Source organism: Amblyomma mixtum, chromosome 9 (assembly GCF_055824585.1).
Source record: "Amblyomma mixtum isolate Tamu chromosome 9, ASM5582458v1, whole genome shotgun sequence".
NCBI lineage: Eukaryota > Metazoa > Arthropoda > Arachnida > Ixodida > Ixodidae > Amblyomma > Amblyomma mixtum.
This window is the reverse complement of record NC_143020.1, coordinates 121,974,633-121,990,874: the sequence shown is the minus strand read 5'-3', so window position 1 is coordinate 121,990,874 and position 16,242 is coordinate 121,974,633. Positions and strand designations below refer to the sequence as shown.

Sequence of the window (16,242 nt, the reverse complement as noted above, 5' to 3'; positions counted from 1 at the left end):
TTAACCCCCCCCTTCCTTTCTTTAGTAGGAAAAGTGTCCGACAGAGGTGCTCTCTGAAGCCTCCGAGAACCACCCACCTACGCCTATGGTTGGCAGGTGAAAAAGTGGAGCAAGGGAGACCCCTCTCCACTTGTGAGAGTGAGGAGGGGCAGGCCGGAAGGTGGCTGTCACTGAAACAACCCAGAGCGTGGCTACCGCATACGAATGTGTTCCTGACGCGGCCGGAGGAATGCGCAACCCGGGGATGGCTGTCACGGGAACAGACCGGTGGGTGGCTACCGGCGAAGGTGGAGGGTGAGGAGGAAAGTGAGCTGACAAAAGTAGCGGAGATATCAGAGCGGTGCGCGCGCGCCGAATGGCACTCTTCCGTTCAAGTGGTTGTGCGCAAGCTTCCCTTGATGAGGGGGTCTCATGGAAGGGGCCCCTCCAAACAGCAGCATCAAAGCTTCGAAAAGGTGCAGCGTGCTCGGCCAGCCAAACCACAGCGCCCTCGGAGAGTGCATCAGTGACAGACCGGAGTTCCCGCTCACGACAGGAAAGCTAGCGCAGCGCATCAGAGACAGACAGGAGGTCCTGCTCACGACAGGAAAGTTGGTGCAAGGATGCAATGTACAAAGAAGACTTAGCGTGCAATAAAGGTAAAGCTTGTAACATGTCAGGTCATCGAAAAGCGAACGAAAGTCTAATGCTATGCACTAGAGCAAGGACTCGGGAGAAGCGATGCGTTAAGAGATCAGCACAAAAAAATAAAAGGTCCAGGTCCTCTGTGTTGGACCTCTGCGGCTGGCACAGGCATTTCTCACTCATCATTTAAAACTCGATAGGTACTCTGAATGCCGCGGTGCCAGGGAACATACAGGAATACAGCAATACTAAGGAAACTATACAGGTTTTATATGCTCATAGCAGACATGGGGCACTGCATATCGGACGATTTCGTGCCATGTGGTCACGATAAACGATAGTTTCTTTGAAAACTGACAAATGTTTTTGGTATGCCGCGTAATGCTAGAACCCATATACAGCTGTTAGGCTGTGCCTTCTTGCGTCGTCCTGCGGTGCCACATCTGCACCCTCCCATCGGTTCATTGCATCCATCTCGCTCTCGCCGCCCACCCCCTGCTTTGTTATTACGTCTGCAATGAGACCCCCCCCCCCCCCTCATCTCGCCGATATTGATCCCCTCGCCTCAGTAAGAGAGGAGGGTGGACTTGGCAGGAGGGAGCCTCTCCCCTATATTGTGTTTTATTTCCATCGAGTGCCTTACAGGTGAGCTGGGTTAGGTTTGGGACGTTGTGCAATATTCGTCGGCGAGTATTTGTCCCTGCGAGCAAATTCCTTGGCAATGAAATACAGGGAATATGATTTCACGTGGCGGAGACAATGGAAATTTAAAAATTCATGTGGATTTATTGCAAAAAATATGGATATCATCATGGTGTATTTTGTTGAACATGAAACAAGACTGCAATGTCTGCTAGTGTCAAGTGCCAAGTAAAACGAGATCACATAGAGAACGCCATGACTCCGGCAAACCTCTGAACTCAGATCATTCCTACAGATAGCACCACCTTCATTCAGCTCACCAAGCAAGCGAACGAATGGGTCAGAGGTCGAGTTTCATATAGCGTGTGACTAGGTGTAATAAATATCATGGAAGAAGCAAACAATGTTTCGGGGGGGGGGGGGGGGGGGGGGGTGCGTATGATTCGAAACGAAATGGGATCGCTGTATTGTTCAAAAAAATAACAATAATCCACTGCTGCTACCACTCCAGGTAGACTAGCTCCCCTCAGGGAGGAAAACATGTCAAAGCGTCAGCGCTGCATCACTGGCAAAATTAAACGAACGCAAGGAAATGTATCGAGTAGTAACCGAACAAAGAGAGAACCACGCAACTAAGGACAAAGTGAAAAGCGGAAAAGTAATTTGACGGTTCAGAATTCCAGAAACGACTGGAGGCGGTTCAGCGTTCCAGTTTCCATCGCGGATCATTGTTGCCCCAGTCGCTTCTATTTTTTTAGGCTTTTACTTCACCCACGTATTAACTTTGGGGGTGCGTGTCGCGCGAAGTATTACAAGTTGCGATCAATGGAAATGCCCTCCGGGCACGGTCTTTTCACTGAATTTTACTGCGCTATTGCAGAACCCTATAGCTTTTATTCTAGTCGTTTGCCCACATCTTTTTCTTTACGTTATTGTCAGATCAAGCTCTTTCAATAGAGCCCGATATAAAATTTGAAGTCAGTGTTTGGTTTGATGTGGAATTGTTTCCTGCTATATAGAAGAGGCACTTCGGCACTGCAAAGTTGCAGCAGGCTTCTGCCTGAAAGCTGTCATATAACCGGCTATTGCCAATTCGGGTTTTGTTTTAGCTCTTCCACTCATTTCTCGTTGTGCCTGTTGTGAAAGTGCCTAGTCCAGTGCAGCTTATCAGCGCCGGCTCCCAAGACGCGCTGTCAGGTCTTGTCACGTGACATTCCCCCTTCCGGCAGCGTACAATATGCCGTGCCGCCTTTTCTATTTGCATTAAGGGTCTAATACGGTCCGTATGTCGAAACGTATGTCCTTAGTCTAAATGCTGATTCATTCTGCACTTCCTTAATCGTCGTATGAAGGTACCAGATATGTACCATCTTGCAGATCAAATTAGAATCACGGTCATTGCCACGTCAGCGGTACCTTTTACCCTCCCTCCCTTCCAACAAAAAATTGAGTCCAGACGAAAGCCTTCGCGAAGTACGAACAGTAGACCTGGCTTTTGTTTAAATATTTGTTGACGCTACAGCTGGCGGGACACCCGCCATGAAGGGTGAAGGGCCGGCCAGAGGCATTTCGTTACTGATTGAAGATTTAGTAGTCAAGGGTGACGAAAGCTGGTGATTCGTGGCTCATGGCCGGAAGGAAGAGGAAAAAACAGTAGGTGTCAAAAATGACCCGTAAAAGTCTAAGCTATGCCGGGAACAGAGCGGGCAATGTCAGACCCAAATCATAGTCCCAGTTCAGAATTTTAAACTGAAACCCCTGTTATGCGTATACTAAAGGCTTAAACTGGATGGAGTTACACGCGCTAGACTTACCATTCGTGGGCAAAGACAGAATGCGTACACAGTTTGAGAGGGTTTATGTAAAGTACGCAATGCCGGCAAATTAGTTATTTTGTCATGTGCTCCAACAAGACTTGCTATTGGCAAAACTTTCCTAGCCATTTCTTGATGATTTTTCTTTTCCATGATTGCATAGAAATGGATGTCATTTTTGTGAGAAAAAGTGCGTTTGTTTTCAAAGAATAGTGAAAACTCATAACTGCATCTTCTTAGCATTACGCCGCTTCGTTGCTGGTGTAATCAGTTTTGTATTGTTAGCAATAATAAATTTAATTACATTGGCTTGCGCGCGCTTTCATCACTTCGCGTGTGAAACAATGTAGCTCGAAATTCGCTTTCGTCGTCCCTGGCATACACAACTGAGCGGCAAAGGGGGCATTGCCTTATGTCAACATCGCCTACACTGGTTCAAAGGGGAAACGTGTCGACAGCTTTTCCTGACAAGTTCTCCGATTTGGTAGCAATTATTTATTAAATGAGTATGATGAAACATGGTCGTACACAGTGTCCTGTTTTCGAAACAGCCATTCATAATGCATCAACGTCTTGGAGCAATTTCTTGACGTCCGATTCACCTATGTCAAATAAATTCAAGGTTGTGGCATGATTAGCGGCATCGGGCTTCAAACGAATCACCGCTCCTCTTCATCTCGGCGCAGGAAGTTTTTCTGCGCTTCTTGGAGTAGGGCTTGGACGTCATCCCGTGTGCCGGTCGCATTCTCGTCCTGGGCCGTGACAGTCGTTTCCGGCTGGAAGTTGAAGATACAAGTTCCAAGGTAAAGCACACGGACCGAGGGGATAGCTGTCCAAAGGTCTTATCGCTGTTTTAAGGAGTTGGTCGTCCGCAGACGGTGTGGACGATGGGCACCGCGGGGGTTCTTACGGCGGTTCCTGCTGGTGTCCTTACCGCCCACCCCCTGTCCCGCGGAAACTTTCCCCGCAAAATAACCGAGAATTCCTGAATTCGAGATTTCAACAATCCTCCAGAACTCTGGATCCCAAGATACGGAGAATAAGGCGACGACAACAAGCCCATAGACACCCTCTTCAGCGATCACAAGGCCGCTGCAGTTCGCGAAATAAAGAACCCCGCCCAAACTACACCATGTTTCCCGGCATTCCTCAATAGCATTTTCTTCCAGCTAGCGCGTGTAGCTGACCCGTGATCATCCTGTGTGCTTTTTTCAAACTCCAAGATGCTTCAAACGTTAATCAAACAGTCACTGAACCACCCTTTCTGGTTACGAAGTTCGCACATGCAGCGCATACTAGGCAGTAGAATGCGTCACCTGCCCTCTGCTAAGTTATGTGGCCTTGCGCAAAGCGTACCTCGCTGAACGCTCAAAGCAAGCTCATTTAGCGTTTATGCAGGGATAGTTTTTAGTGCTATGCTCCAAACCTTCCCGTGGTTCGACGTAACACATGCTTCATAGCACAACTCAAGGCACGAGCCTCTTCCCTATGCCGAAGTCACCGCGTACGACGCGTTGTGGGGATTATTAAGGCTTAAAAGAGAAGTGCGTGGTAGCAGTGTTACAGTGGCCGGAAACCTGGTCCAGTGCAGTGATAGATAGGTAAACGGGGCAGAGACTAAAAAATTGGCGACGATTACGTTATTTCTTAATGCGAAATTTGAGCGCAGCTCAACAGCTATTCCAGCTTTTCGATAGATTGAGGCAAAGAATGCGAGCAAAACATGTTTGTACAATGCGACAAGTGGGGCTAGTTGGTCCTCTTTAAATTTGTGGCAGAAATGCGCTGAGTAAAAACGAGACGCGGCAGGACTGGACGAAGCGCATAACTGAATTTTAATATGCAAAAATGAGACATATAAAGGAAAAATGCTTCGTCCAGTCCTGTCTCGTCTCATTTTTACTCAGCGCATTTCTGCCACAGATTTAAAGATGCGTGTACAATTACAAACAGCTTTTTATTTTTCAGACACACATTTCAAGAAACACTCCACTAACAGTAAAGTTACACTTGAGAGAGATTACAATACAAAAGAATTAGTGCACTTAAAGTGCAGAAGGGTAGCGGATCGGGCTAGTTGGTGCAGTTTTGACATTTTTCGAAGCGCTAAAACAACATGGACGCAGAGAGAACAGACAGGGACGAGCGCTACTTCCAACTGTTTATTTCGTAAAACCGCAAGTGCTTTAAACAGTTCTCGAACGCTTTTATTACACGGCAGTAAACTGCACGTGCGAGATTACACAGTATAGCTGCCGAGACTAACAGAACCAAGAAGATAAGTGCACGATTACGTTGATACCCTGAGGAAGGCAAGTTCTTTTTTTGACAATGAAATAGACGGTGAGCTTACACAAGTGCTACCCAGTGATGCTATGTTCTGTGCTTCTATAATCTCTCGAGTTAGTTGATCACGACTGCGCCCGATGATGTGGCACTGATTTAACAATGGAGCACAATTACGGCACTTACTGCAGTGAATGGCTAGGTTGCTTCCGCAGGAATTTTTAACATTGTTGTTGTGCTGGCGTAGCCGGTCATGTCTACATATTCACATGCGATGAAGATCTCAGGCTGCTTAAACGACCATTTAATGCTATTGCTTCGTAGCCTTAAGGCGGAGCTTAAGTGTACCTCGAATTTTTGTGCCGCTCTTATTGCACGTTTGGGACTTCCTTACGGATGACATCACTCGTAAGGCTTACTGCCAATCTACTGGGGCTTCTTTTATTGATAAAGATACGTTCTGAGGTCTCTCGAGAAGGGGCTGCAGCTGAGCTGATTGGCTCCGAACTATAATTTTGGCAGCAGCTGTGAATCGCGGCGCCACCTCAGAAATGAGAGACGAAAGGCGAGGCCTCTTACGGGTTTTGGAAACCATTAAAAGTTTTCATTACTCGACATTTAAATGGCCAACCTCAGAAATTTCTTCCCGAAATTTCTTCTGGCCTCCATAGAGATCGCACGTCCATGGGCCGAGCCGTTGCTCTCGTGTGCGTCCTTGCCATTATGTTCCATTCGTCTTAGTGGACCCATTTTTCGATCGGTGCGTGTACTCGCTACTCTGTCTTTGGCTTAAGTATGAACGACTTTTGTATAAAATATTGAAGGATCTCTTCATGAAACTGTGCCCATTTCGCATGACACCACTGCGGAAATACGTGCTGCGCCTAGGGCGAATGTCCGGCGTTGGTTTGCAGCGTTTAAGAGCGAGCTCTAAATGAAATTGTAGGCCCGCAGTAGACACAAAGCGATAAAGGCACAAGCGTGATGAGAGTGAATAGTAAATTGGGGCCGGGGGAGGGGGGGGGGGGGGTAACATCCTGCAGTGACACGCAGGCTGAGGGACGCCCTAGTTAAGAACTCAGGAATAATTTCGACCACCTTGGGTTCTTTAACGTCCGTTGAGATCGCAGAGCACTCACGTGCCTTGAGTTTCTCCTGAATCGAAATGCGGGCACCGCGGCCGGAATAAAACGGCCTAACAAGTACGATTTATGTGTTCGCATTGAAACATAGCTGTTTGCACTGTACCGTTGGAAGCTATTTTTCTGGCGCATCAAGACATTTACCGTAGGGTATACTGAACTAGCTTCGCTGCCGCTGGTGTCTGCCAGCTCCATGTAGGCCACGGCGGCGCCTAGTAGGACGACGCTAATGATGAGGATGCCCGGCAGGTTGCGCTTCAAGCAGGACTGTGGGCTCGGCAGGGCTCCGAGGGACATCATCAACTGGGTCTTGGCCAAGTAGCTTGGCGGCTGCCTCAGGTACCTGCGGCCAGGACAGAACGGCGACACAGCCAAGAGTTGTCAACAGCGGCTTCGACAATCAGGAACAATCTGGCTAGAAAGCAAAGTGCAAAGGACCAGAATTCTCTCGGAAAAGTTGTTCGTGGCACGTACAAGCTGCGGAGATCGAATGCAGCACCAACATTTCAATTCAGGTTCTCTGGTCTCGGCCGTAGTCAGTGTGTCCTTGTTAAGCCTGAACACCTCAGCGTCCCTAATGGATGAGTGAATCGGAGCACTTTCCGGGCACCCGCCACTAAAAATGCATCTCCGAACTACGAGCCTGCGACAACCGCAGATTTGTCGCACAGCAGATCGTGTGATGGCCTGTAAATTTTGTTTTAGTGCGCCAGTACTTGTAGTGGCCCTTCCCCTGATTTAGACGTTGTGTGTTCGTTTGTCTGAAGCCTGGTCTCGCAGTAAAACCTAGCATAACCAAGAGTCGCTCGGGAGGAGCAACCTGTCTCTCACATGTCTGACTGGTGGCAGCCCTTGCCGTCGCAGGGCAGTGACGCATCGCTTAACCTCTGCACCACTGCGCCAGGATTAGTGTGGCAACTCCCAGGTATTTGTGAATGTAGAGAGTGACAAGTTCGGCATACACGGCTATTAACTCGTTAACGCTATCACGTGCTACCTCTAAGGCGGAGCTTTAGTCCAATTTCGCCTATCTTTGTCTGAAGCCTGCTTGACCTTGAAAACCGAGCCTGAATGAAAACGGAAGTACTAGCGCACGTAATTCGCAATTGGCCTGCCCATGCTCTATCTTCCGACATTTTTTTGTTCTATCGCATCGCAGCCAAAAGGTGGCCATGAAGGGCGCGGAAATTTTCGTGCGGTAAACAGCGGTTTCCTGATTACCTGATGCTGCAGCCACTTTCCAGCATCGCTTGCAGGTATTCGCGACTGCACCGCTGCAGTGACCACAATTACTAGGTGACGAAACATTAGCATTCCGTGCCAGCACAGATATGCATGATCTCGGGAAATTATACGCCAGTTGGCATGCCATCTATTGCACTGTCGTAGTAAGTACTAAACGCGAGACCTCAGGCACAACCACCGTCGGTGAACGTGGTTAAACGCGCTGGTCGTACTTTTCAATGCCGTGCTCGTAGACGCTCCTTTCAGGGCCGGCCTCCAGTTCGGGCATGATGTCAGGAGGAGGTGCGCCAGATGCAGGAGCCACCGCAGGCGCCTCCTCTGCGACCGGGGCCGGCTTCGTAGGCGTCTTCTTGACGACCTTCTTTGTGCTGGGCCGGGGGTCCATGCTTGCCGAGGCTCTCCTTCGCTCTTCTTCTTCGTCTTACCCACGCGGGGGGATTGGCCAAGGTACGGTGGTGAATGCGAAGGAGGTATATGTGCGGGGAAAAGACATAGAATAGTAGAATAATTGATATTAGAAAATATGTAGGAATTGTTAAAATTCTTCAATAAATAAACAAATTAGATATACCAGGAATAAAATAAAATACGCTTTTTGGACATGCGACGGAATTTTATATGGATTTAACAGGGTAAGCGACCAGTTGCAGTGATGTAATCATGAAGGCAGCCGCACATAGTGCTTAACGAGAATCCCGTGGCGCTGGCACCAAACGAGAGCAGAACTGATAGAGACAAACGGAGTCCTAAACTCGAAAGAGGGGCCTCTAAATACTGTTTTCTTTGACTAGCGAACCGCCGGCAAGAGAGGAGATAATGGTTAATTGTTTCAACTTCTCTGCATGTGTTACAAAGGTTTGTCGTAGCGAACCCGCATCTGCATAAGTACAAGTTGAGGTGGAGGATTCTGCATCGCAAAAGCGTCATGGACACTTCACACAGCCTTGACTTACACGATTGGACATTCCATGGGAACTTTAAATGTTGAAAATCCACGATATTCAGCAACGGATCACCCAAGCTGGCTGATATATGTTGCAACCGCTGGAAACGGGAGGTCTCCAGCAGATATAGGTGAGGTACGGGATATAATACAGGGGCAGTGAGAGCTGACCTTGCCAATAAATCTGCCACCTCGTTGAAATAGATACCCGAATGACCAGGTACCCAGACAAAGCGGGCCTCCCTTACTGTGCGCGGAACAAAAAACCTAAGTGAATGCATCAAAAGTGAGGTGCCGGAAGTTTGGAGAGAGACTAAAACTGAAAGGCAGTCTGTAAGGATAAGTACCCGTGTTACATGCGTCACAATTTTAAGAAGAGCAAAACCAAGAGCCAAAAACTCTGCAAAGAATACAGGAGTGTAATCCGGAATACGAACGGAATAGCTGAAAGCCCGATCCTGTGAATATATCCCAAGCGCCGCCTTCTCACAGCTCCCGGAAGCATGAGTGGAGAGAACAGCATGATTCCGCGCGCCGACATTTCTTCTTCCTTGAGATTCGCGCGAGCCTGCAAGTCTTAAGCTCAGACGAAGGCCCTTCGTTGTTAAAGGCCGCTATAGTTTCTTCCTCTCTCAGTGCGTACCGCAAAATTAGAAAACAAAAATAAAAGTGTAATTAGGTACGGAGTATTATCTGCAGAACCACCGTTAGCCCTGTGCACAAGTCTATAATACCCTCAACAGAATGCAATGCCGTCCAGGTAGACCTGCAAGAGGAATGGGAAAAGGGTGAAGACAAAGAAAAAGGTAGTGTAGGCAAAATTCGTTACCAGCAGTGGGTACGTGCGATTTTTTATTCGGGGACAACTTGACCTTCTAATGCGTTAGGATGATGATGCCTTTGGTGGGCATCAATTAACTTTTTAACTGTTTAGGCAGGTACCTGTCGCAAATGGTGATTTGTAGCTGGAAGGTAATAATCGCCACCACATCTTTAAAATCTCGAAAACGTAAATACGTTCGTTGTTGTGGCTGTGCAAATATATATCACTTTGGGCCCCTTTAGAGAAACCCGCCTTTGTCGCGCGCAATGCAGCGTATGTCGGTACAATCATGAAGAAAACTTTGCAGGATGAAGATTCGCGCGAACAAATTTATCTCGGTGCGGTCACTCCAATCAAGTCAATGAAATGTGTAGGTGCATGAGGAGGTATGCGTGCTACATCTGCTAGACCAATTGTATTTCAGTGCCAAGCGAGAAAATGCAGCAATAATTTTTTTTCCCGCAAATCCGCATCCCGCAGACTTATGACTGTTTGGCGCACTGCCACGGCCCTTTTCTGTACGACCCACACTGCAGCGTTCGCCAATGCTCGCTGCTCGAGCCCCCTTGGTAGAGAAGTTGACTGCGCCTTCCAGAGACATGCGCTTCTCGAAAGGGTTTACAATGACCGAATTTGCTGAGCAAAAGCGCCGAAGCTAATCGTCTTCTCGCGATTCTAAGAAATGATACGACTGTTAGTTAAGCCTAGCTCCAAATTTAAAATTGTAACCAGGCCGTTAGCTGTAGGTGCTGAAAAATTAGCTACCTTAAAGTAGTTAACCAACTTTAAGTTGACATATTTGCCTCTTACCTGACCTCTGTCAACACTGGTAATAATTTGCCGCAGGAGCAAGTTTCAAATTTCTCAAAGACTACGCAGGAAATTAGGGTACAAGCTTACAAAACCTTTATCCGACCTGTTTTAGAATACGCCTCTGTTGTGTGGGACCCTTATACTAAAGAAAACATTAAAACACTCGAAAATATTCAAAGAAAATCAGTGCAATTTATCTATAATTCATGCAGCTGGCAGACGTCCCCTACCATGCTACTTGAGAAAGGAAATTTGGAGTCTATGCAGCTCAGGAGATACCGCGAGAGGCTTAATACATGTTCATGATTGTTCACAACAAATTAGGAATTAACAGCAGCAAGTACATTGAGCTCTTCCCGGGTCGTTCGACACGATCCTACCATTCTTTAAAAGTGAAGGAGTACTCATGCCGCACTGAAACTTAAGAATTCTTTCTTCCCCCGTACTGTGCGGGAATGGAATGTCCTGAAAGCGAATATTGTAGAGGCTTCTACTGTGGAGTCGTTTACGGCGTCGCTTAGGAATTCATAACAATTTTGCAGCATTCAACATTTCCTTTCTTTTCTTTCTTTCCCCCAGTGCTTATTTTGACGCGAGGTGTCGCCTACTATTGTATAATGTTGTTTCTTTTCCTCATCCATTTCTTCGGTATTGTGTGCTGAGTTGCGTGTACTACAACGAGGTTTTCTTTATGTCAAAGTGTATTTTAAACCCACTCGTGCTTAATGCTTTGCAATAAAGCCAGCTGTCTTCTGTGAATAAATAAATAATAAAAATTCAAAAATGAGTGGCGAGCCTCTCTGCCACGCTCGGTATATGCTCAGAATACATGCATCGTCCACGTTACTGCCCGCCCTGCAGTTTTCCTCACAGGTTCATTTCTGGGCGTCAGCGCCGCAGGGATTTCAGGTAGCTATAGGCATGCGCTTTGAGTATTTGGTGCAGCTGAGAAAGAAAACCGCCTGCCGCCCAAAGGAGGTGCTCTATTTGGCACCACGTCGCAGCAGACAAGATTGAGGCGCTTAGTTCTGCTAATGGGCCTCGTCCGTACAACTGACTCCACTCGCGGTGATCCTAGCTGTTCGCGCTGCAGTTTAAGGGGAACCATGACGCTGAAGACTACTCTATAAGAACCGCACTTCTCTGCCGGTGACAAAGGAGCTCCCATTAAAGCATGCCACACACTTGGCGCTTACGCTTCGTAGATTTCTCGCTGGGAAGACTTCATGTTGGCCTCAGCCTCACTCATGTTGGCAGTTATTTCTATAGCTGTGCAAGTAGTCTTTTGTTTGATGGGTAAAAAAAAGGCCTTCCTTTATTAGCTGCGCGTCAGGCACTCCGTGTTGCTATTCAGCATCAGAGGAAGCATGTTTTACTAATTTTGCTGGTTGCTTTCTGCGCAGCATGCCCGAGAACATACAGTCTCAGTTCAAGGATTCTAAAAACTGTTTGGTAATCAGTTCTCCAAAAACAGCAAAGAAACATACCTATTCCCAGGCGAATAGTGTGCCGTACTTTACATCACTCATATCGTGAGTTGTGCTTTTGGCTACGGTCCCGCTTATTTAACCGCTAGTTGTACAGGCCACATCTAGAGGTTATAACGCAGTGCTTCTCACATGTATTATCGAGCGTTAGCAGCGTTCGTCGCCTCCAAAAAGTGTCGCCGCATTAATCGTTCTCCGTGCGTTTTTGAAATTAAGCCATAGCTCTACGTGGGATGAAATCTTTCGTTTTTTTTTTTTTTTCTCGCACATGCGCCCACAGGCGCACTCAAGATTAGAACTGGAGCGGTCTGCAAGGAGCATCCAGATGGGAACAGGTGCAGAGTTTGTAAAGGAGTGGGCGGTTATTTCTAGAATTAATTATGCAGGTTTAAAATGCACGCTCATTGGAATGATCGCATCCACTCAACTCTCCGCCTACTGTACTTTTTCAGTGAACGCAGTGGGCTCCCGCTCCGCTTTGGGCCGCTTCGGGAATGGTGCCCACTGTAATCTTAATGAGAATTGCCAACACAGTAACAAAAAAAAAATAATAAAGAAAAGCTGAGCATGGTGGCTATTGCCACCACCCCGTTTCAAATGGAGCGCTCCTATCCATCCATTCATCCATCCATCCATCGACTCAAAAAAGTTTTCAATTTTCCCTCCTCCTCTGTCTCTCGACGGCGCCTCGGTTCTGCAACGTGGAATGTTTAGGAGCGTCTGAAAAGGGCCCCACAATCCTCCTCGCCGGTGGATTAAGTTGAACATCTTGGAAATTTCCATCTTTTTTGCTTTTGCACAGAGGCACACTTCTAACAAACATAGACCTCACGTCCTTCTTTCATGGCTGGTCAAAGCAAACGTTCTGCAGTTGATAACAAGGAGCTACGTTCTGAGTAGAAGGCGCACGTGTGTTACATATAGGACAATTGACCAAAAGCAACCGCTGCTGAACATAATGCGTGCTTGGCACCTTGTTTTCTCAACCCAAAGAAAATTGCAAGACGCAGGCACCTGGAATTGGTGCCAGGACACGAATCTATTGAGCCCCTTCCTACCTGCAGAAATCTGAGAGGACTGGGCTGCGAGGCGGTGTCTGAATAAATTGTGTTCTGAAATCCTGTATCTTGCGATTTTGTGCTGCGGGCTCCCTGTATCCTGTGTAAAAGGATGTGGACAAACGAAGAGACACAAACATACGGCATTGCCCTTTCGAACAAAGTGCCTTTCGGAAGCTTGTGCCTAGAGCGAGTTGTTTATAACGTGGACCTTTTTTCGAACGTGTCACTCCAAGGTGACGTATAATTGCTGGTCGACCAATGCGTGTGTGCGTGCATTTCAAACTCCTGAATGCATTTAATATGCCTCTATATGCTGCAAGCTTCTTTCAATTTGCACTTATAATATTCCTGGATGGTGTAATAATGCGAATTCGAGCAAGATAGCCCACTATGCTTCAAAAACTTTGCGGGTTTTCTAAGCTAAGCATTTTGCTCACTCCGTGTGCAAGCCAGGCATAAGAAGGTAAATATGAATAAAATGCACCTAAACAAATTGCATGATAGAACTTATGGGTCGGTTCAATTGAGGTAACTTGACAAGTTCAGTGTTCGCATTTTTTTAGGACTAACTAACAATGAAATCACTTATCCTTCACCATCAAAAACTGTCTTCGTTTCGAATTTTCTTTTTCTTTCGTTATTTCTGTTCTTTTGGCCAACGGCGGGAACATACTGACCGCGAAACTGCTTAACCAGAAGTAATATGAGCTGTGTTGGCAGATTAAATCCGTCTATACCTGCACTGCATAAAGCTTAATAAGGTGGACATCCTTTGCATCACTACCACAGAATCTGCTCTCTTTAGGTAATTAGCTAAAGCATAAAAGGTTTTAACATTACCTGATGAAATGGGGCATAAAGTTGCAAATTCGCTGCGTAAGACTCTCCTGCGTGAAGCACGCATAGGAAATGAACGCAAAGCGAAAAAAAAATGGGAGCAAAGACACTCAAAAACTTGCTGCGTTAAATTCGCCTTGCTTTAGTAAAATGAGATGGCCATATGCAAATGGACGCAGCTTGCCTAACGAGCTTAGTTCTGCTTTCTCAGCAGTTTTCTTTTTTCTGCGCACAAGTTTTCCGTCGTTTCGTTTTCTGCGCAATCAGTGCTACCTTCAGTTCTGAGCACACGATGGTATCTTTGAGTAAATAAATGTGCAGAGGCACTCGCACCTACATTCTTTTTTCCCCGAGCGCTTTAATAGAAAATTGGAGCCCCCGGTAAATGCCCTGTAATTGCGCTTTCATTCGTTGCCTTCGTGAGAGGCAATTTAAAAGAAACAGAACTGCCTCGGCACAACACGCGATTACCAGTCATCGTATCCCTTGCTGCACTCAGCGACTCACTCTTTTTTTTTGAGACCAGCAAGTGAAAGGTCGCGGACGAGGCTCCCGATCTCTCGCCTTCCTGCTGCTTCCCGGTGTCAGCAGTTTCTCCAATCCAAGCTGTGGAAACGTGTCACAATCTCACCTCAGCATCTTCACTTCAGTTTCTTTCGCGCCGCGTAGATTACAGCCAGTTCGGATTGTTTTATCAGCGCACATTTATGGTGAAGAGAACAATGCAGGCGATGACGAAAGAAAGCAGAGAGTTTTGCTCCAAATTTTTCATTTTTTTTCATTTCATTTATTGAACCCTCAGCGCCAAAGGCATTAAAGAGGGGAGTGGTTACAAAACATGAAGATACATAAACAGATGCAATGCATGATACAAAACAAAGTATTATCATATTCCTGTTATACAATGTTAGCTAGTGCAGAACGAAAATGCTGGTTATCACTTATGTCGACGATATCTGCGGAAGGCGGTTCCATTCGCGTGATGTACGAGGCAAGAAAGGCTGAAATGCAGTTACAGTGTTACACGTTTCAATGCCAACTTTGTGACGATGATCAATGCGGTTTGACACGTATCTGGGGGACGAAATGAGGGCATCATGTAGCATGGGATGATGGTATAGTTTATGAAAGAGGCTCAAACGAATTGTCTGCCGGCGGGATGCTAAAAGAGGCAAAGAAAGATTAGCTTTCATACTTGTTACACTTGCGGTACGGTTAAAGTTGGACAGGATAAAACGATCAGCGTTATTTTGAACTAGCTCAAGCAAAGTTATCAGTTTTTCATGATGGGGATCCTATATGGCGGCGGCGTATTTAAAAAAAAAAAAGAAATGACTCTCTTATTTTTGTTTTATAAGATTTTTCAACTTTGGAAAGAAAAGTATTCACAGGAGCTGTCTGTCAGTGGAAATAAGAGCATTTGTCGCCTTATAATGGAGTCCTAAACAAGTTTCTAGAGATGCTTGGTGTGATTGCTTCGGGGCCAGACTTCCCAGTCTGGCCGGACATTGAAAACTTGATCCGATCATTCCAACTGCGTCAGTTTTAAGACGTGGGAAGTATGGGTGGAATCTTTGTGCAAGTGAATATATTGTTTCCACGCAGATAGCGATTATTTTAAACGTACTCATTGGGAGCATACCTTATCTTTGTTTATTTCCGAGCACTTTTTTCAGGACTCGGGAACTATTTGTTGCGGTTATGTGTTCTATAAAGTTTGGTTTGGTTTGGTTTATGGGGTTTAACGTCCCAAAGCGACTAAGGCTATGAGAGACGCCGTAGTGAAGGGCTCCGGAAATTTCGACCACCTGGGGATCTTTAACGTGCACTGACATCGCACAGTACACGGGCCTCTAGAATTTCTCCTCCAAAGAAATTCTAGCCGCCGCGGCCGGGATCGAACCCGCGTCTTTCGGGTCAGCAGCCGAGCACCGTAACCGCTGAGCCACCGCGGCGGCTGTTCTATAAAGTGAAAATAATATTCGGTCATCAGCGCGGACTAAGGATACTCAATTATGTTGCTCGTGCATACATTTCTCTTCGCCCAAGTGTGCTGACACTCTTCTGAAAATGCCGCCGCGGTGGCTCAGTGGTTATGGCTCTCGGCTGCTGGCCCGAAAGACGCGGGTTCGATCCCGGCCGCGGCGGTTGAATTTCTTTGGAGGAGAAATTCTAGAGGCACCTGTACTGTGCGATGGCAGTGCACGTTAAAGAACCCCAGGTGGTCGAAATTTCCAGAGCCCTCCACTACGGCGTCTCTCATAGCCTTAGTCGCTTTGGGACGTTAAACCCCATAAACCAAACTCTTCTGAAAATAATAAAAAAAAAAAAGAATCCAGATTGCACTTATCAAAAGTGACGCTGTTATATCATCACGAGGCAATGCATAGCTCGAACTAGGCAGTATGCATGCTTGTGTAGCCATTGATTCCAAGAATATTAGGGATGGCAGGCAATGCTGACTACCATAGACTCCGGGTTTTTGGTTTAAAAGATCTAGAAAAAAAACTAGATGAAAAAAAAAA

The 16,242-nt window shown here is 46.6% G+C and overlaps 1 protein-coding gene across 1 annotated transcript; it reads right to left on the bottom strand.

Moving 5' to 3' along the window:
* Positions 1–3,739: 3,739 nt before the first annotated feature.
* On the bottom strand, positions 3,740–8,138 carry LOC149331042 (uncharacterized). Its single transcript, XM_089560780.1, has 3 exons — positions 7,966–8,138; positions 6,653–6,851; positions 3,740–3,856 (listed from the first exon to the last, which is right to left on the bottom strand). The coding sequence occupies exons 1-3, from the start codon at positions 8,136–8,138 to the stop codon at positions 3,740–3,742; spliced, it is 489 nt and encodes a 162-aa protein (XP_089416906.1).
* Positions 8,139–16,242: the final 8,104 nt, after the last annotated feature.